A 21,073-nucleotide genomic window follows, 5' to 3' on the forward strand; every position below is an offset into this window, starting at 1 on the left:
ACAAGATTTTATTTTAATTTTTATTACAAAATTATTAATAATCTTCTAACATTTAAAGTTGAATTTTAAAACCTTCACGGCTCATCAGACTACCAAAAGAGAAATGAATGTAAAGCAAGTATGCAATGCATTTTGCTCTTCATTATAAACAGAACTCAGAAGCTTGCCATCAGGAAAATCAGCTTGTCCAGCAGCTCTGCCTCTACTGCTGCAAATGAGTAAGTGGCAGAGGCTTCATTAAGTCTCATTTTTTTATTTTTTCAAAGCAAATCTAAGGGCAACAAAGGACATATGAAGTGTACCATTCTCATTTAAAAAAACAAAGAAGTAATTTTTTTGCTAGCTGAAAAACACATCTCACTGGCATGGCTTTTTAATGTTCCAAGAACATAAGGAAAGAGGATTTTTAAAATACTTATAATCTGTTAAAGTTTCAGTTAAATTGAACAGCTTCATATGCAGAATTTGTAAGATGTTGAGACTGATCATTTACAATGCATATACAGAAAGACGGAATTAATGACTGGTTTAAAAGTGTAATTTTACATAGAATGTGGTCAGTCAGCAATTCAATTCCCAATTAACACAAGCACTGCTGCTTTTATTTCCTCTGAGGTAGACAGACAGATATGAACATGTAGGAGGATGCACTACCTTCCTAATTATTTTAGTTCAAAATCCACTGTTTTGTAAAAAACAGTCTTCTTTAAAGAAACATGTAACTCAGAACTGTTTACTGCAATTGCTACTCTTCAAAAATAATACAGTCATTCTTTAAAAATAATACAAGTGCAACACTAGCACTTATGATGCTCAGATTTGATAGCTGCACTGAGAATACTTTAAAATATCTTTTTTCTTGATGTTTGAAAAAACCAGAGATGGACTTACACTCTAACATCAGTATTTAAATATCTCAAGATCATCAAAATAAAGGATCAGTTCATACAAATGGAGATACCATTAAACAGATATCCTGTCACTTCAAGAATCTTAACTGAAGTGCAGTTGGTTTTATTTCTGTTACCTTCTGAGTGCATCATCAGTAATAAATGCAAGTTCGAAAGCCTGCTGGAAAGGTGCAGAATTTCAGAATTAAGTTATAAGACCCAACTCAGTTTTCATTCTGCAGAAGAGTGAAATAATCAACATGCTGAAACTTCAAAACCTCGTTTCCCCAGCTGGTCCACCCAGGCTGTAGGTTGCGAGCAAACAACTCCAAGCATTCTACATCTGGCTTTATAAACTCTGCCAGAACCGCTGTGCAAGAGAAAAAAAGAATATAACAGTGACAAAGGTACAAAAAGAAGGTAACAGTGACAAAGATACAAATAACAGTAAACAACTAAAACCTCTCTTGTGCTGCTAGCGGATGAAGAACTGAATGTTTCATTAAAAACAGTGTTTCAGAGGTTTCATCAAACAGCTGGACTATTTATAGCGAGAAAGTCATTTTAAATAAGTGCCCTTGAGATTCTGAACAATACTCCCAAGGCCTTCAATAGCCTTGATTTATTGGTTTTCATTTAGAGAAAGGGAATGAAGATTTATTCCAGCCTCTGCATAGATGAGTTCTGAATTTTTCACTAATATCAACAAACACCTCTCCTAAGGACTCAGTTGGCTCCTGTAACACAGGGGCAACATTTCTAAAAATAAATAAATAAAACCTTTCCTTAATTAAGATCACACTCTTTTCCTCTGCATCTTAAAGGGGATAAAAGCATTTTTTTGATGACAACTGTTAAAAGGCAAAATAAGTAACACCAGTTAAATCAGCATAGCACTAAAAGGGCTATAAAAATGCAGGGACTACTTTTTCCCCCAACACCAACTTGGCAACTGAAGAAATATTTATAGAACTGTGTTCTTTCATTCAGTAACATAAATCTCAAACTTCTTCTACAGTTGGGCATTTTTACTGCTTAAATCCAAATAAATAGATGCCTGTCGTCAACATCAATTGTGTCACCAATTATGACTGGTGTTCTTGGAGTGATAGAAAAAGATTTTGCACTTCACCTGGAAATTATTATTGCAGACAGTTTACTGTTAAACATGTTACATGTCATACAGAGCCATTTAGTTTGTGGCTGAGTCAAATCCTTAACTAAGTTTCAGGAAATAGCTACAAAGATAATAGCTATTAAGTTTTTATTTTTGTTACCGAGGACAAACGAAAGACAAACTATAAAACCATTTTCTCTTCCAAAGGATATCTTGGCCATTTTTTATCAGATCTCCCAGTGGTTTCTTAATTTCTGCAGCTTAAAAATACAGCTCATATATCCAACATTATGTTGCTTTACTCAGTCTCTTCAGTTATGGTCACTGCAGAAAGCAAAAACACATCCAATCCACATACATCACAGTATGAGAGGGAATGCTTTTTTTTGGTGCAATCTAAGTTCTGACTTTTTGCATCAAGTTTGCCAGTCACAGACTCCCTGTGTGAGACCCCAGCTGATCTTGTCATGGATTGCTCCTGTTGCAGAAAGATGAGCATCCACTTAATTTTCTAGTGAGTGTTACCAACCCCAGATGCATTTCCTACCTACATGATCACCTTTTCCCAAGCTTCAATGCATTCAAACCTTTTCCATAAATATTTTGTAATGAGTGTTTCCAGACTTCCTTGTACTTTGGCATGGCATATAAATCTATTCTCCTTCCCCCAATCTTTAACAAATGTCAAATGAATGTCTCAGATGGGTTATCATTTAGGCAGTTTTTAATCTAAAAAAATACTACTACCAGCAGAAATCTTATTCTAAAAACCTGCTTCTTTTAAAGGCAAGCTAAAATGTTTAAACAAATCTAACATTTACAGAGAAGAATCTGGGAGGTTTAGAGGAAAATGTACATTCTGACAGAAAACCTGATGCACTGAACGTTACTGTTTAGTGTCACAGGAGTTCACCTAATTAGACACCACTTATGAGTAGCCGCTTTTAGACCATTTTGCTAACGTACCATATTAAAAAAAAATGTGGTAAAATCTACTGTTCCTTTTCCATGCTCTATTTAGTTAAGGATTTCTTGTGCACAATTTGCTTCCAACATGATCAGAGGGCCGGAGCACCTCTCCTATGAGGACAGGCTAAGAGAGTTGTGGTTGTTCAGCCTGGGGAAGGCTCTGGGGAGACCTTATAGCAGCCTTTCAGTACTTAAAGGGGGCCAACAGGAAAGATGGGAGAGACTTTTTTGAAGGGCTGTTACAATAGGACAAGGGATAATGGTTTTAAACGAAAAGAGAGTAGATTCAGACTAGATATAAGGAAGAAATTTTTTATGACGGTTGTGAAACACTGGAACAGGTTGTGCCCAGAGAGGTGGTAGATGCTCCATCCCTGGAAACATTCAAGGTCAGGCTGGATGGGGCTCTGAGCAACCTGATCTAGCTGAAGATGTCCCTGCTCATAGCTGGGGGGGTTGGACTAGATGACTTTTAAAGGTCCCTTCCAACCCAGACTATTCTGTGATTGTATGACTTTAACAAAGGTCTTCCAAAAATCTATGCTCTTGATCATCAAAGAAAGCCCATGTTGTAGGAGGTTGCACTTTTTCCACATAAGAGAAGGGAGAGACTGTGGAAAGCAAAGTTCCAAAGCTTTCAATAAGCTCTCTGTGAGAAGATCCTTACATCTGTAGGGATGTCTTTTTAACCTTAATGGGCATAAGATCATGCAGAGTTTACTGCAGAGTCAGGCTTTATGTGACTTTTTTCCCCCCTTCATATAAAACCAAAATATAACAATTTTATGCTTTATATAGGCTTCTAAGTAGAGGAAACAATTATTTAGGTGAAAAAATATCATTAAGAGCACATTAGTAATGTTGATATTTGTGCTTAAAATGTATAGATTAAAAATATCATCACAGCACTAAGTCCAGTAATCAAAAGCAGTTTTACTAAGCACCATAAACTTCCATGCCTAAGAGAACAAATTTTAAAATCATACCTACGAGATTCAACCAACCTCAAAGATCGGTTCACCAGAAAGTAAAAAAGAGGTAGCCAGAAACAGATCAGTTCAGCAGAAGCAAGAAGCTTCTGGCACTCTTTCGATCGATTTGGTTATAGAATTTAAAAAGGAATTCCCAGGATCTCCCCCTCTCCTGCTGCCAGAGAAAGGATCTTTTTTAAAAAACAGAGACAGATTACATATAGTTCAAGATCACATGATTTTTCATTGCTAGGTTGTAGGTATTTACATAATCACATCAGGCAGTAACTTGCACTGCAATGGAAATCACCATATCAAGAGAGTAATAACGTGGCTGCATTTTGTTGGCATAAAATCTCATTACACTGGTTTCCTTAAAATAGGAAAAGTCAGTGTTAAATTTACAAATTACAGCTCCTTTGTTAGGCTTTTATATCACCAGAAGGGGCTATCTTAACACAGATAACACTGACTTGCAGCCCTTAAGCAAACTCTGGAGTTTTTTCCTCTGAAAACAGGTTAGAGAATCTAGATCAGTAGAAAGACTAACTTTTTCTACCATAGGAATAGATTAAAACAAAAAAACCGCACAATTGCTTCTATCCACTTACAGATAACACTATAAAGAGCTTAGACAATAAATAGATTATTTTTTAATCACTTGCAGGTGTCATAAACACTATGACAGCAACTCAGGCATCTACATTCGGGCATCTAATGCCCTAGGACACACAAAGCCAGCATAAAGCCGGCTTGTAGATATAACACTGGTCTTCCAGAAAACTCACGTCCTTCTGAAGCATGATCTGGCTGTCAGGCAGGATACCTGCCATACCTGCCTACTCTTAATCCCAAAGATGTATTTGTGAGAGACTGAAATGTCATATGACTGTCTCAAAGCTTGATCATGTCTGTGCAAACCTCCAAAGAGAAGCTGCTGTGGCCTGTGAACTGGTCTGGGGAGTGTCTCCCAGACAAGCCGAGTGTATTGAAGGATGCACCCTCCCCACTTCATTGCGGTTGCATTGTCTGGACTCTTTAGACAAGCCTCAAGGGGGCAGAGGTGTACTGAGTTGGCCCCATCCTGTAGCCCTTTGAGGCTCCATTGTGTAGGCCAGACCCCATGCATGCATTGCTAATGAACTGACAAGAGGCAAACGTTCCTGCCCTGAAGCCAGATGCAACAAAACCTGTGGGACCAGAGGAAAAAAAAAACAACTAAAGGTGAGCAGATATGCTTATCAATGGATACAATGAACTTAAAAATGCAGCAGAAAATTTTGCTCAGCGTGCATCTACCATAGAAGCCAGATCCGTGTGCACCCACCAACAAAGAACTGAAGACTGAGGACCAACAGGACATCGCTGGATCCACGGTGGTGAGTATTCTCCCTATCCCACATCCTTGCTTTATCTCTGTCTTTTCCTTCCATTCTTTCCTATTGCTACCCCTCTTCACTTTTTTAATAATAAAAACCTGTTTTGGGCATATGGCATTTGACCTCGTTTGTATCTTAATCTTACTCTTGGGATCATATCAAAACCTCCCTCAACATTGGATCAGGACAGTATTGAAGATGCATACTGCTAAATATGCTTGAATAAGCAAAAGAAGGAAACCTTTTTGAAAAAAAGCAACAGTTTTCTCTTATCTTTTGAACATCCATTACCTGAATAGAAAGTTCTGTATAGCAATTTGGATACATAAAGCAAAAATGACTGTCAGCTTTTTACTGTCTGATTTGTGAGCCACACAAAGCATATGAGTGAACTCATTTCATAGTAACATTTTAAAAGAGTTTGCAACGTAGATGTCCTTGTTGCCCAGTTTGTCTAATCTCTGAACAGAGTAGGACCAGAAGATCTGAAACTCAGCACAAAGATGGCTTTACATCTCTGCGTCTTCCTGAGCTTCCAGCTAGACCTAAATGTTAATCCACTTATCAATTAGTCTAACAGTAAGGGCTCACAAGGTACATAAGAAAACAAAAGACATTTACTTCTTTTACTTCCAAGAACACTTTTATAACATGGCCTAACAAACCAGGGTTGCTACAGGAGGAGGGAGTTCCAAAGATTTCCCATTGCACTATTCTGCTGAAGATATGCAAAGGCTAGAACATAGCCAAGAATTAATTCCAATGTTTTTAGGCATAGTCCTGTACGACAAAGTTATTTTCTAACAATAAATGTACATACTTAAAAACTGGAGGAGAAATGGCTATAACAAGAAGAATCTATAAGACAGGAAAAGGAAAAAAGGTATTTGAAGTTCCACATTACTTCACATCATCTGTGTAACAGAACACCTTCTATGTCTTCTAAGAGCAACATTGAATTGAATTAGGAAGAAAACCTGCTGTTATTTGAACCAAAAGCAGAAGTAATAAAATTTAATTTTAACACATTTGCATAAAGAAGCTTAAGTACATTTACAATGACATATTAAAGCTCTAAGCATTGAACACAGCACATGCATCACCAAAAACCCCTACAGTTGCAATTTCATGGTTAAATGCACTGTAGGAACTCAAAACATCTCTTTTTGATGGCTTACTTTAATTTACATGTTTCTCTTCCCCCAGAGAGATAAACTGTTATCATCAGTCATTAAGGAGCAACATATGTACCATCATACAACCTTTATAGTAGTAATAAGAAAGAAAGTGCCAGACAGCATCAGTAAATACTAATATTTTTGGCTTTGCTACTACTTAAACAAAGCATAAAGAATGCGTGTGACTCAGGTGTCCTTATCCTCCATTGCCAAATCTCTGCTTCTGATCAAATTTTTTCTGAACCCCTCAAGGATGTAGCTCAGCTGCTCTCTGCTGACCACTTGAGAAAATTATCCAGTCATGAAAGTGATACCCTTTTACAACACTGAAGTCAAGGCATCAGCAATTAGCTTTTGTCTTATAGTCTACCTTTTCATTCCAGAACCATATTCTGAATGGAGCTGCCAAAACTCTAGGATACATGTGGATTTTTATAAAAACCTTGTAAATCATGGACATTGATCCACAGCAAATTCATTTTTCAAATACAAACACAAATGCTGCACAATGGTATGAAATCTTGGCATTCAAGTAAAAACTGAAGAAATACATAAATTAGCACGGACTATTTCTTTCAAAACCCATTCAGCATCATCATTTATAAAGGATTCTGCAATATGGTTTCTAGATTCTGCCCTACAAAATAATTGTTCTGAGACCATTCAGGCACTAGAATTCTCTATAACACATACTAACTGCTGTTTTGCACCCTTGGATGCCTCACAAGTTTCCTGTTTGTGTCCAAATGTGCTACTAAGTATTGGTTTTCTGAAGAGGCCCTAGGTAGCTGCCTCACAAATCACTACCCTACCATTCATTAGTTTAAATCAACACACATACCTCCTCCTGCCCTAATTCTTAAAGATGTGGCTTCAAAACTGCAAAAAGATCCTCCCAGAATTGCCCTTTTTTATTATTTTTCATTAACCAAAGTATGTGTCATCTACTAGTTTTTGAATGGGTATATATATGTATGTTAATTTAATAAATATAAGCCCAAAATACAGATTTTAGAGCCTCCTTGAACGTATAACAACTGTCAAGATGAGCTTCCTAACCAAAGTTGTTCTATTCCTTGGGAGCAGAAAAAGTACATCAGTGAAGCAAACTGTGATAACTCTTCTCTCCAATAGCCTTACGCATTTCTTCTACCTGCCTTTTCTGATGTGATTATATAGCATCACATGGAACTAGAATATCTGCAGATTCATCATGAGTTTTTCCTTAGTGGAAGATTAAACCATTTTTGTGAAAGGTATTAAATACATTTCTTACCACGTCATTGTAAGGCACTCAGGTGCTGTAATGATGAGAAAAGTACAGCTTTCTATGGAAATTAGTCAAAATAAGAGTGTTCCAGAACAATGTGGAAAAGATAACGTATCACACAGAAATCTTCACATTCTTTGGACTAAACCTTGAAAAGTTGAATTCATACCCACGCTAACTGGCCAGCTGGAGTTACTGCATCAATTTCAGTAAATTAAATACAGCTCCTCAGAAAGAAGCAGGGCATGTCTTATTTGTTGCCTATTGTTAACAGCTTTTAAATAATTAAGTTGTTGGATTTAAAGGCACAACTGTACTGCAAGTATATAAGCAACTCACGTAGAAATAAAACCATTTCTTTCAGGATGACATAACAAAGAAAGTGGTTTCTGTTTTTGTTAACTACATAGAAAATATCCTATTTTATATATTCCCAAAGTTTCACCCCCACCCACCACAAGGTACTTCACGTCATTTGGCATAACTTCATACATACAGTATCTGTAAACTGTTCCTGCAGTACTTAAAAAAACAAATTTAAAAAATGCAAGGTTTTTTTACATGTCTATCCGAAATACTCACACAATAATGCTTGAAGTTCTACTTTCCATATTCATTTTTAGAGACCAAGACTTCAGTACCTGACAACATTTTTAGAACTGTTGAGGAACCACAAGTCCTGTTGAACAAAACTGCTTGGCATATGGGAAATTAAGGCATTTCATATATAATGGTATCTCATCCTAGGACATCATTTCAGACATCCAAGTCCAACATCCTACAGAAACATTATGCAACAAAACAAAAACGTACCAGTAAGAGGGGGTTTATGTGAATGCAGACTGCAGGGTATGCTGACAATTAACTTATGATCTGGAATTGGAAGCACATCTTCAGATTTCCTGTTGTATAAACCAGAACAAGAAAAGAAGTATGAGAATAAAGACCACCAAATGCGATGCTGCAGCTCTCAGAGCTTCTTCCATTGGGAGCTAACACACTGAATGTTCATTCAGTCAAACTTTAGGTAAGTCTAAGGGAAGTTAAATGTTGCTCAGCTGTAATATATAAAAGGGCAGTTTATAAAATCAGAGGCTTTAGACAAAACATGGTTAACAATAGCCATACAAAGCCATGGAGGACAAACAACGTAGTCCTGTATGTTTCCTGTGTAGAAAAACACCAGCATCCCCAAAATGGCATCAGCCTATGCCAAGGACTCATGGTCTAAGAGAACCTGTCAGCAAAGGAAACCCTGTCCATGAAGCTTTTATACGTGCCAGTCCTCCAGCACAGACAGATATAAAGAACAGACAAATGTTTCCGTCCTTTAATCTCACTAAAGCACTCCCTTATCGCAAAGCAAATAAGGCTATTTTTAGGTCCACAATCAGCCAAAAGATGATGCCAAGAGAAGATTCTGGGACATTATATGGTATTATGAACAAGTGATATATACAGAAAGAATCCTAGCAGCCTCAAAAAAGACCATAAAGACCATAAATATCCTGGCATACCTTAAGGCTTCCTTTATGTCTCCTTGAACTCTCCCCAATACAAGAACTTCATAGGGCTTTTTGTGTAAAGAATCCAAAGGCAATACAAATTCTCCAGCTCTAGTAATCTGACACAAAGCAGTTAAAAATACGCAGTGGAAGATTTTCATATCCAATTTTTTCAAGACGTTTTCTTTAATAAATAGGAAGATACTGATGATACCATACCTTTCGAATACAAAAGCACATGGTAGTAAAAATACAAATTATAAAAATATGAAGTGTCATAGTGCGAGTCCTCTCAGTCTCCAAGAAAGCAACAAAACAAATGGAGAACTTACTTTTACCCAGTGCCACTCAGCAAGTGTTTTCACAGACCAATGAGGATAAAGTTCATCCTTAACAAAACGTATGTGCTTCTGTCTATTAGTCACCCACGTGACTACAAGACAATTCGGAGCAGCTAGTGCTGATACAGGAATCTGCTTGATTTGCCATGAAGACAAGTGGCTGTATCTATATGCCAATACAGTAAGAAAGCAAGTTAGCATATACCAAACATAAAAATTGCAAAACAACACAAATGGGTATAGATATTACACAGCCAATACATTGCAAGACTTATCTCCTGACAAGTCGTAAGAATGGATCAAGACTGACACCTAGTGGTCAAATCCGATGGATTCTGACACAACATCATTAGTGTATGTACTCCAATTTTACTGAGCAGAATCTTTAACTACGTATTTCTACTCTTCCCCCAAATAAAGTATAATGAGTTCTGATCCTGAATAACTAAAATCCCACGTTTAATTTAAGAACTATCATATGTAAGTCAATACTCTCATCTTTACACCAGAACAAAACTATTTAGTGAAAAGTAGCTCTTTAGTCAATGTAACATTATTCACTTTTCATAATAAGCAATACCTCTTCTGAATGAAAATGACAAGTGAGTCATTTACAAGTGCAAAGGCAACACTAATTTGACTGGCAAGTTAAAAGGTCACACAAGAGTAATCACTTCTCCAATTATTTGCAGAAGTTATTAACTATTTTTAAATTACCATTCACGGTATCAGAACAGTTCTGCACATTTTTGAGCTAACTGTATGCTACACTGGTGAATACAGCATGCTTTCCAGATTCTGTCCTGTTCTACCATTTTTCTCATTATGCTGTTCTACACTATTAGTGAGCTGCAATTTGTGGAACCTACACATTGCAACATCAAAAACATTGGCACACTGCCTGCTGGAATCAACAGCCACCGTCTGGGTACCTCGGATCCCTATACAATGCAATAGTGACGCGTGAGAAACAGGCAACTAGGATAAAATCCAAAATACCTCCCGGACCTCCCAGAGAAAACAAGATTCACAATACAGATGTGAAATGCTTAACAAAGACTAGCTGTCAACAAGATAGCTAACAGAAGTGTCAGCTCTTCCACCTTTTGACTTTAATTTGTAAGGGAGAGAGGGTCTTGCTGGCTAATTCATGCTTGTGAATAACTTCAGTTTTCCTCTACGTAACTTACATAGTTAAGAAAAAAAACTTAAATGAGTTTAACTCCGAGTTTCTAGAGGTTTCTGTAGGGCTTTCAAAGTAAAACCTACTACTCAGCCTCTGCATCTTCAAATTATGTCTTCATAACAAGCTTCAAAAGCTACAGTAGACATTATTCTAGAAAGTTGTAAGGCTGTATTTCCTGTGTGCCCTTCTTTCACATGGATACAATTCTATGGTAATCAAAAGAGCTCCACTGGCATAAGCCTGATGTTACTCAGTGGAGAAGGAAGCCCATAAAATTTTGAGTTAATGGCTTCATAATCTACAGTCCTCAGAAAGTTCCTATTGCACTTGAGGATTTTACTGCTGCATTATCACTTTCTCTTTTCTACCCATTAAAGTGAAGTTCAAACTACAGCTCAAATTAAAAAAAAAAAAATTTAAGAAACTAGAACTTAGGATAGGACCTAGGACCTGGAAATACTTACACACTTATCCAGCTTTATGCCCACTGAAGTAACTCTATTAATTTCAAAGTAATACCTGCATGATCTGGGCCTTACAAAACAGGTGACTCTAGGCTTTCCTTATAAGTGCCAAGGACTAACATTCTCTCACCAGTTAGGAAATTTAAGATCTACTCCTGCAAATATTTTGCATGCAAAGTATCTATGCCATTTCAGTGGAATCCCCGAGACATTTCATAAACTTGGAGGTAGGCATGTGCCAAAATATTCGCTAGTTTAAGCTACACTGTCACAGTTATATTGGTCTTCTATTGAATAAGTATATTAAAATGTTAATTACCCTTTGTAAGCTAAGATGACAAAGTTTGGTTTATTTTACTATAAAATTTACCTGTTACTCCTTTTAACGGACTTGTTCTCCCATGGTGGATCAATCACAATTACATCATATTTTTTCTTGTCTGGGAAGTGAATTTAACAACAACAAAAAAAAAATCCAGTAGATTAGTTTTAAAATAAATCTACTAGTTAAAACTGATAAAGGCTTAACTACCCACATACAGACAACATTTAAACAACCAACTATGCAGTAAACCCACAACTTAACTTCTGCTCTTTCCAAATAAAAAGTTAAAAGGCTTCTAGCATGCTTGTTTTAATTTAGGTAATCATTTACTTCAAAGATTCTTCAGCTAATTACCTAAGGAAAGGATGTTTATGTGACCTGTGTAAGAGCCCTCCAAAAAATTTTGAACATCTTGGGGACTTTCAGAAAAAAAATAGCAGAGTTTAAGTCTCAAAGGTGAAAATTTCTCCAAATTTCTTAACACTATGTAATAATGCACCCAGCTAAGTGAAAGGCTGCAGCCCTCAATGCAAGATTCCTGTCCTGTTTGATCTTTCAGCAGGCCAATTGGGACACACATTGCTCCAAAACAGCCCTGGAAAACTCTGTTTTGCACTACTGGAGGTGAAGAGAGACAGAGAGCTAGACCCAGTGTGTGAAATGGAAAGTAATGGACAAGAGGAAGAAAACTGAAAGAATTTTCATGGAAGAAGCTGGGTTTACTTTACTGGGAGGATAGAAGATACAGAACACATCCATGAAAAAACAGGACACGCCAATTTTATTTTTTCCACAGAACATATTTGTTCCTTCATTGAGTCTGATGCTAATTATTTAAATAGCTAATAAGAACAAAACCTTAATATTTAATGTCCATTAAATGTGGCTTTCTACATCTTATTTCTTTATTAACATTGGAGGTGTTATCCCAACAGTGGGCTGACCAGCAAGAAATACTTCTCTTTTGGCAGGTGAAAAGGAAGAAGAAAAATAATATTTAAAATGGACAGTAGACTTCCTCGAAAACAACAACAACAAAAAAACCTGAAGTCATGGCATTATATTAACATTCACTGTTGGTTACTTCAAAAGCACCTTCTCAAATTTCTTTGACTGCTCTCTGACCTCTGGGAGAATGCAAACTTGCTATATGCACAGCTGTGCATAGTGATAGCACAGTGATAGTGATCTTCCTTCTGTCATACAGCTGAAAACAGCTAACTGGCTAAATTCTTGACTTCAGATACAAAATTATTATTTGGATAATAAGACTCCACCTCCTGCATGACTTCTTAATTAAAAAAAAAATAGTGAACATCTAAGTTCCATATTAGAAGGGAGGAAACATGTAAGTAACAGACCTAAAATTACTGACTAGAGGGTAGAGCAGTAATCCCCAGCTCTTGCTCACAGGCAACATCTTTCTTATAAGACTGCCTGATGAAGCTTAGCTGCTAATAATAATGATGATAATAATAATGAAGATCAAAATAAAGCTAATGGAATGATAAACTACAGCAAAGACTGCCACATGTTGTCAGTTTAAAGCTTTCTACACGGCCCGTTAAGGCTGAAAATATTGGCTTGAATAACTTTTTATTTACTTTTACAGAGAAGTTATTCATTCTAAAATCCCATCATTTCCCTGTCACTGATTTTGGCCCAAGCCAATACTCTCAGCTGTGAAATGTAGCAGCTGAGAAGTCAACTCATGTTTGCTACTCATGGTCTTGTTAAAGTGGTGTTTACCTCCAGCTGGGTGCAACAGCCTCTCAAACTGTTATCTTCTCTGGGGGACACTGGGGTTGGTTTCACAAACAGCTTATGCCAATCTAAGTAGACCCTGCTGCTGAACCACATGAATCTGTAAGGGAATCCTTGCTTTAAAGTGAATAATCTCATCCCTCTCCCATGCTCTAACCTATCTAAAAACCAAGACAGCAGGAACACCACCCCAGCAGCAGCATGGCCTTATCTATGTTAAAGCCTCATCCTGTGGGATATGGACCCAGCAGCACAACTAGTCCCAAATTAATGCATTTACATGACTTCTATACTAACAGTGGCTCAGAACATGCTCACAAACTGTCATATTCTGGCTGGGATTTTTGAAGGAGCCTCCAGGAGATAAACAATCCCCACATGACATGAGCTGCTAACCACTCAAGATTCATTCGAAAACCCTCACCTACTTGCACAAAGTTAGAAATAACACTTTGCAAGCTCACAGCAGCATTTCCTATCAGTATGATGCTGTATACTAAAATCTGTTCATTGAGTCCTTAGTCATCTTGACATTAACTGCCCTTCTCAGGCAGGAGAGAAGTGGTAAATTCTAATGCTAAAGATACTTACAGTTCAGCAGTGGCTGTAAACATGAAATATCAGATAAGAGGAAACTGCTTTTTGGTGGCACCAAGTACTTCTGCCCCATTAATACAACTATCTTTGCACAGTTTGAGTTGTTTTCTGTAACGCACGAAAGCAGGTCCTGCTCTGGAATGGACGTTTCATCATCTAGCGCATGTACAGCTTGATGGTCACTTTCATTCACAGCTGGAAACTGCTTTGCCATTTCACATAATTCAGCCAACCCACAGCCAACAAGTCCAGGAATAACATTCTTCCTGCAACTGAGTTCTGCAGTAGCACGGTGGAGAAAACCACTTCTGAGTCCTTCTTGGACTAAATGCAAAGTGCCTTCCCAAATGAGCTTTCTGACCTGTGTGGTCATAAAGAAACAAGAGAAAAAGAATTATCTTTGAAGTATCTACTTGACCAAGGAATGCAACTGAAATCAAAACATTTTCGTCTGCAGAGTGGGAGAAGGATCCTTGCCAAGTACTGAGATCATTGACTCAAAAGGGCATGACCGTAACACCATGCTAACTTTTGTTGTTGTTTTTTCTGGTAAGTTACAATAATTAGAAAGAGTCAGAGACTACTGACAGTAGAGTATTATTGTTGCAAATTTCAAAGCAATAATTTGAAGTATAAATTAAAATTCTAATTTCAAGTTACTGTGCCCATAAACATATTTTTAATTGAGATGTATACTATGATCCAAAAATCAGTATTTTTCCACATTTTAAATCACTTCAAAAAACAATAGTTTATGCATTTTAGAAGTAATATAGAAGTACAATCAGTAAATCAAACTGAATTATTAGAATGTGCTTTTGCAACTTTTCTAAGTGACACATCTCTCAATCTGCAAGCGAGTCTAGGAAGACAACATTCTTGGATCTATATATGTTCTCATTCATTTCAGCACCCTTCCTTTGCAAAATTTAGAGACTTAGTTTATTCCTAAATCACTGCGCCTTTATGTTTTAATTATCAATAAGGCATTTTTGTTCATTTAGAATAGCAATATTGCCAGTTACAGTGGCTTTATCAAAGGTATCAAATACTTATTATAGTTTCTAAAGCTCCTGATTATGGAATCCTCAACTTTACAAGATGTTTTCACAAAATACCCTTTATTAGAACTTCCAAATTAATGGGGGGAAGAAGGAAATTTATTTTAATAATTTCTTTAATACCACCACCATATATGTATATATATCTGAGGGGACAGAGTCATAATGTTTTAGCACTTAGGCTTGTGATAGTAAAAGCTCATACCGCTCTAACAGAGTTAATAAATATATCTTTAGAAATGCTACAAGTTGTACAGCTGAATTAATGCATATGGCTTTTCTTCTTACACCCATGTGTTAATTTGCAGGTGGACAAAGCCTCTTGACTATCAAGCAATTTAAAGAGTAGATAACAAATGGCTGCTGAAGAAATTTAGCATGTTTTGTACTTACCCTGTGTTGACTCTGACTGAAATTCGTAAGTGGATTCAATGCCTACTTTCCCTGGCAGATGTACATTTGGGGGTTTCTTATTCATATCCTGAAGATATGAATAAGTGCCAAAATAATCTCAATTGACTTGCAGAGAGCTACAACCCTTAACGCTACAAACACAGTAAAATCACAAATTCATAGCATGGTTTGGGTTGGAAGGGACCTTAAAGACCATCTATTTCCAACCCCCTGCCATGGGCAGGGACACCTTCCACCAGACCAGGCTGCTCAAAGCCCCGTCCAACCTGGCCTTGAACACTGCCAGGGAGGGGGCAGCCACAGCTTCTCTGGGCAACCTGTTCCGGTGCATCACCACCCTCACAGGAAAGAATTTCTTCCTGATATCTAATCTAAATCTACTCTCTTTCAGTTTAAAGCCATTACCCTTTGTCCTATCACTACACTCCCTGACAGAGTCCCTCCCCATCTTTCCTTTGGGCCCCCTTTAAGTACTGGAAGGTTGCAATAAGGTCTCCCCGGAGCCTTCTCTTCTCCAGGCTGAACAACCCCAACTCTCTCAGCCTGTCCTCATAAGGGAGGTGTTCCCACCCCCTGATCATCTTCATGACCCTCCTCTGGACCCACTCAAACAAGTCCATGTCTTTCATGCACTGGGGGCGCCAGAGCTGGACACAGAACTCCAGGTGGTGTCTCACGAGAGCAGAGGGGGAGAATCACCTCCCTCTACTTGCTGGCCACACTGCTCTTGATGCAGCCCACTCTATTACATAATGCATTCTAATCTGTGAATGGTATCAGAGGCTAACTGGGTGTCCCAGTTTCAGTTGGGATACCATTAATTTTCTTCCCAGTAGCTGGTACAGTTCTGTTTTGGATTTAGTGTGAGAATAATAACAGACCCTGATGTTTTAGTTGTTAAGTAGCACTTACGTTAAGCCAAGGATTTTTCAGTTTCCCATTCTCTGCCAGTGAGCAGGTGCACAAGCAGCTGGGAGGACGAATGGCCAGGACAGCTGACCCAGACTATCCAAAGGGCTATTCCATACCATAGATCATCACACACAGTATAAACTGGAGGAGTTGGCTGGGAGAGACACATTGCTACTCAGGCATCAGCCAGCAGCTGGTAAGCAATTGCATTGTGCATCACTTGTCTTTCCTTGGGTTTTATTGTTCTCTTTTTGTTATATTCCTTTTCATTACTATTATTATATTTTATTTTGGTTATTAAACTGTTATTATCCCATGAGTTTTACTTCCCCCCTCTCTCCATCCCCATTCTCCTTCCCATCTTCCCAACCCACTTCGAGGGGGGAAGGAGTGAGCGAGTGGCTGTGTGGTGCTTAATTGCTGGCTGGGGTTAAACCACAACACCGAGATCATAGATTTTTCAAAACTTTGTCTTTTTTTATGTATTCACAAAAAAATCACTTGAAGTTACACATGACTCCAAGACATCCAACTTTTTCATTTCTTCCCTTACTCCTACTGCTGAATAAATTTAACTTAAAGGTTTCCATACTCATAAACCTCTGTTTGATGTTGAACTTCAAAGTTCTCTCCTTTAAGATGATTCTGCATGTGCATAGCTTATTCACAACAATAATTACAGGACCTCTACACTACCATAGCAAACTGTACATGTTTACTACAAAACTGTTGCCATGTAAAAGAAAAATTTAGTCATTTAAGTATAGTCCAAGAGAAACAGAATTAAGAAAAAAACCCAATATGACTAACAACTTTGTCAGGAAAGAAAGCAAGTGTAGATCCTAGTTCAGGTTCACACCACTATTTAGGAATGCAGTAAGAATACATCAAACATCATCCACAGATCACATTCCTAGGATTTACTAAGATGCTTCAGTGTAATACAGTTGTAACTTCACCAGTACATCACTGATGTGAGCCTAGAGACTTGAATTCTAACTCATTCATGATGCTTTAGTAAGACAATGTAAAATATTTGAGGGAAAAATTCTCTCTAATTAGCAGAACGAGACATCTTGCTGCACATTTGGTCAAAGAAGCTTTGAATAACTTTAGTACAGTGTCCTGATACAGTGAAGATGAGCTGATCTTTAGAAGAAGTTACACTGTTTATTTCAAATCAGTCACTTCCTGTTCAACTACTGTTCAACTCATCACTATATAACATTCAGTTATCCATAACAGTAAAAGGTATTTTGGGAACACAGCTTCCAGCTCTTCGAAATGTCTGTTCCACATCTAGTTTGTTTCACATATATCTACACAGAAGACATTCTCAGTATACACTTTGTCATTTAAGGACTGGAGAGATCACCTTCCCGTTAGTGGAACAAGCTACAAGGACAGAACTTGTTTGCAGCCATGTCTTGCAGTCCGTACCTGACAAAGTCAGGTGTTATGTACTTGTAAAATATACTTTTGTTCAGACTTACCTTTGAATGGTATTCTAAAGCATCCAGTTCACCTTGGTTGAATACACATTTCCTTTTACGTTTCTTCAGAACAAGCAAACAATGAAAAAAAAAAAAAATCCATATTACTCCATGATGAAAGAAAAAAAATATCAAATATACCTGAATCACAAATTAACTCTTTTAAAAGCAGAAGAAACTTTCCACCTCTTGCACTTTGTATCACAAGTCTAATAAGCAAAAAGATGATCTCAAAATGCCTAGGCTGCTGTAATGCTGTAAGCATTCTCAAGGTACACTGGCTTAAAGCTGTGTTACGTTACTCATGGTACTAGATCTGAAGTTACCTACTGCATGCCACAGTTTATGTTCATGCCTCCTTTGGGCCCATACTAGAAGGTATCTGTTCAGCTGACAAGTGCAGTTTACCAATAACAGGAGAAAATTAACTACATCTTCGCAATCACATTTGTTGGTTTAAACTTTCAACATTTTTTCTGATCCATAAAGAACAGTAATGAACAATCTACATATTAAAAGTAAATTCACACTGTCCTTCCCTTGTTGGGTCTGAACAATCTTGACAGCTACCACAGTTTCAACTCAAGTGCCTGACCACAACCAACGTCAAAAGATTTTGTGAGCAACCCACTGCTTTTGAGCCACAAGACACACATTACTAACATAAGGAACACAAGAATATTTTCATGAGTATTTATGTTTTCCATGCATCTTGAAATCTATTGTGGAAAAGTTCCTGCTCTCCTACATAACCTCAGGAAACCAAAACGTGCAAGACGTTAGTGGTGTATTATTTACCAGGGCATTACTGTAGTTTACTGTATTACAATGAACATACCTTCCTAGCACTGGCAACAGAATCCCCGATGCCACTCTTGGTTCCTTCTTGGTGCTCCTCTCCATCACTGTTGACCTTTATTTCTGTGAGACCCACCTCAGGGCATCCCTTCCACAGCTGCTCCTCAGGAGCTACAGCTATATGGGGCTTAGAAATGTCAAAGAACTCCTCCCGAAACACATATCTCAGTTTTGCTGGTTTACCTTCTGTTTTTATCACATCTCCAGGACCAGGAATAGGATCATCTCTCAGTGAGGAGGTGGCAGCAGAGGCTGAAGTAGCATAACAATCTCCAGCAGTTGTGACAGAAGTATTGAGAGTGACACCACCAGGGTATGCAGAGGAGTCACAGATCTCATAACCACACTGGTTGATGAAAGAGAGATGATCCACGAGCCACCCTGCTGTCAGCCGATGTACCACAGACATCATACCTCCTCTTCTCAGGAAGAAAAATCAACTCCCTGAAACCACAGCTGGTAATCATATGCACTTCTTGGAGCAAACTCCTGTGGGAATTTATTTTAAAAATTCACTTCTCCAAATTATGACTGTTTAATAAAGTAGCACCTATCATGACAGACATTTCCACATGCACACATGGCATACCACAGAAACTTCTGACTTCAGCTGGTTTCCCCATTATGACTTGTTTCACCCGTTTCAGTCTTTTATAATAAGCAAATTTTCAATAAGTTTCTGTAATTCTGTGCAGCATAGCTTTACTCTAAGATTACTCTTTCGACAAGTTAGAGAAAAGAGCTATGACACAGCAATTCTATAAACCACAAGTTTTCATGACAGCACTCGGGAGCAGTGACACAAGCACGGGGCAGCAGAGGCCAGACCCCCGTGTCCGTGCCCGCCGGCCTGGGAGCTCGGGTTATTCCCGGGACTGTCCCCTAGCGCCCCTCGGCGGGAGGAGCAGCCTGACAGCGCAGCGCTCTCCTCACCGCCGCGGCGGGCACAAGCCCCGCGGAGCCGGAGCGGGGGAGCTGCTGAAGCCTGCCCGCAGGCTCCGGCATAGCGGTTCCAGGCCGTTACAGGGGTGGAGGGGAGAGCTGCCCTCCGCTTCTGTCCCTCGCTGCGGGCGCAGAAAACCCCCGAGGCTCAGCAGAGCCGGGACAGCGCCTCACACACTTACCGCCACGGCTCCACCCCCCGCGAGCGCCACCATCTTGTTGTACGGCCCCGACCTTTTCTGCGGAGAGCTTCCGGGGGAGCCCGGCGGCTTGTGGGCGAGCGGGCAGGCAGCGGCGGCGGCAACACCGCCCATCCCCGTCCCCGCCCTCTTCGGCGGTGTCTTCGCCGCCCCGATGTGACGTGGCGCTCGGCGGCGCGCTGCGTGACGTCTTCGGCGGGCGGATTTGAAATCGAGGGGACGGCAGCGGCTCCGCCGCTAACGGTAACGGCTGGGCTGGGGGACGGGTCTCCCCGCGGCGCGGGCACCCCCCGCTGAGCGGGGCTGGCTGGCGTCTGCCAGGTGGGGGGCAGGCGGCGGCCGAGCCCCGGGGGAAAGTCGGGGCTCTAAGAGGGGTGGGCCCGGCGGCGGCGGGGAGTGTCGGGCTGTTGGTGTGTGAACGCCGCTGGCTTCCCCGCTTGCCTTTGGTACGCGCTGTTCGTGTAAGTGGGTGTCGCTGGACCCAGTTCTGCCGCCCTCCTGCCGCTTTCTGCCGGCGTGTTGACTCTAGCAAACTCTGCTCTTAAACTAGTCGTTTGGTATGTTTACGAGAACAATTTACTCGGTCTGCGATGGATCCCTGGTAAAGGAACGAAAGACTGTAGCTTCTTCACCAGAGACAATGAGGTCATGGATAAACTGCCCCACGAACTGGCCCTAAGCTAAGCTTCTGTCATGGTTTTTGAGAAGTGGAACTAGAAGTGTGATCCTGAAACGCAATTTATATTGACAGTGTGTTTTAGTAATCTTTGTTATGAAGACTTTTTGATTAGTTAAAATTCAGTCATTTGAGCCCACTCCACAAATAAAACTTTTGCCCTCCACAGAGGATCTGTTGGCATTTTTTGTAGAGTTAATTCTATTTACCTGAAAATACTATTTAATGCCACAGTGGGGACAGTTCAGTACTTTCAGTTAAGTTTATATTTTGCATGTGTAGTCTGAAGATAGCCATAATATTATCTCAGAATTGACTTTCCGGTTATTGTGCTATGACACTGTGAGATCATTTGCGAAGTCATTAAGCAGGCTCAGAATTAAGGGCTGAGGAACAGATAGGTGACTGAAGTGCTAGAAACAGCAGTCATGTTAGCGTGGCCTTCCTCTCAGCTGACTGGACTGAGAAACTTCTTAAGCCGTTTTGCTTTTGGAACCTGTACCTTAGAAATGACTAGATATAAATAGAGACAAAATAGCAGGTTTGTAAGAAGCGCTACCA

The 21,073-nt window shown here is 39.2% G+C and overlaps 1 protein-coding gene across 1 annotated transcript; it reads right to left on the reverse strand.

Annotated features, from left to right (window-relative positions):
* Positions 1-51: 51 nt before the first annotated feature.
* On the reverse strand, positions 52-19,900 carry METTL4 (methyltransferase 4, N6-adenosine). The gene is made up of 9 exons (XM_074899127.1): positions 19,819-19,900; positions 18,675-19,183; positions 17,837-17,899; positions 13,951-14,317; positions 11,641-11,710; positions 9,612-9,786; positions 9,292-9,398; positions 8,588-8,676; positions 52-1,260 (listed from the first exon to the last, which is right to left on the reverse strand). Exons 2-9 carry the CDS (start codon positions 19,104-19,106, stop codon positions 1,115-1,117), a joined length of 1,449 nt encoding a protein of 482 aa, XP_074755228.1. The 5' UTR covers positions 19,107-19,183; positions 19,819-19,900; the 3' UTR covers positions 52-1,114.
* Between the last annotated feature and the right edge of the window lie 1,173 nt (positions 19,901-21,073).

The sequence above is a fragment of the Athene noctua genome, chromosome 2 (assembly GCF_965140245.1).
Source record: "Athene noctua chromosome 2, bAthNoc1.hap1.1, whole genome shotgun sequence".
Lineage (NCBI taxonomy): Eukaryota > Metazoa > Chordata > Aves > Strigiformes > Strigidae > Athene > Athene noctua.

Excerpts from the sequence above, each read along its gene's own strand:
- METTL4 (XM_074899127.1), bottom strand. The coding sequence starts at position 19,106 with ATGATGTCTGTGGTACATCGGCTGACAGCAGGGTGGCTCGTGGATCAT. Across the intron at positions 11,711-13,950 it reads TTTACAGCCACTGCTGAACT|ACAAGAAAAAATATGATGTA; the intron begins GTAAGTATCTTT and ends TTCACTTCCCAG. Across the intron at positions 9,399-9,611 it reads CTGAGTGGCACTGGGTAAAA|ATTACTAGAGCTGGAGAATT; the intron begins GTAAGTTCTCCA and ends GCTTTGTGTCAG.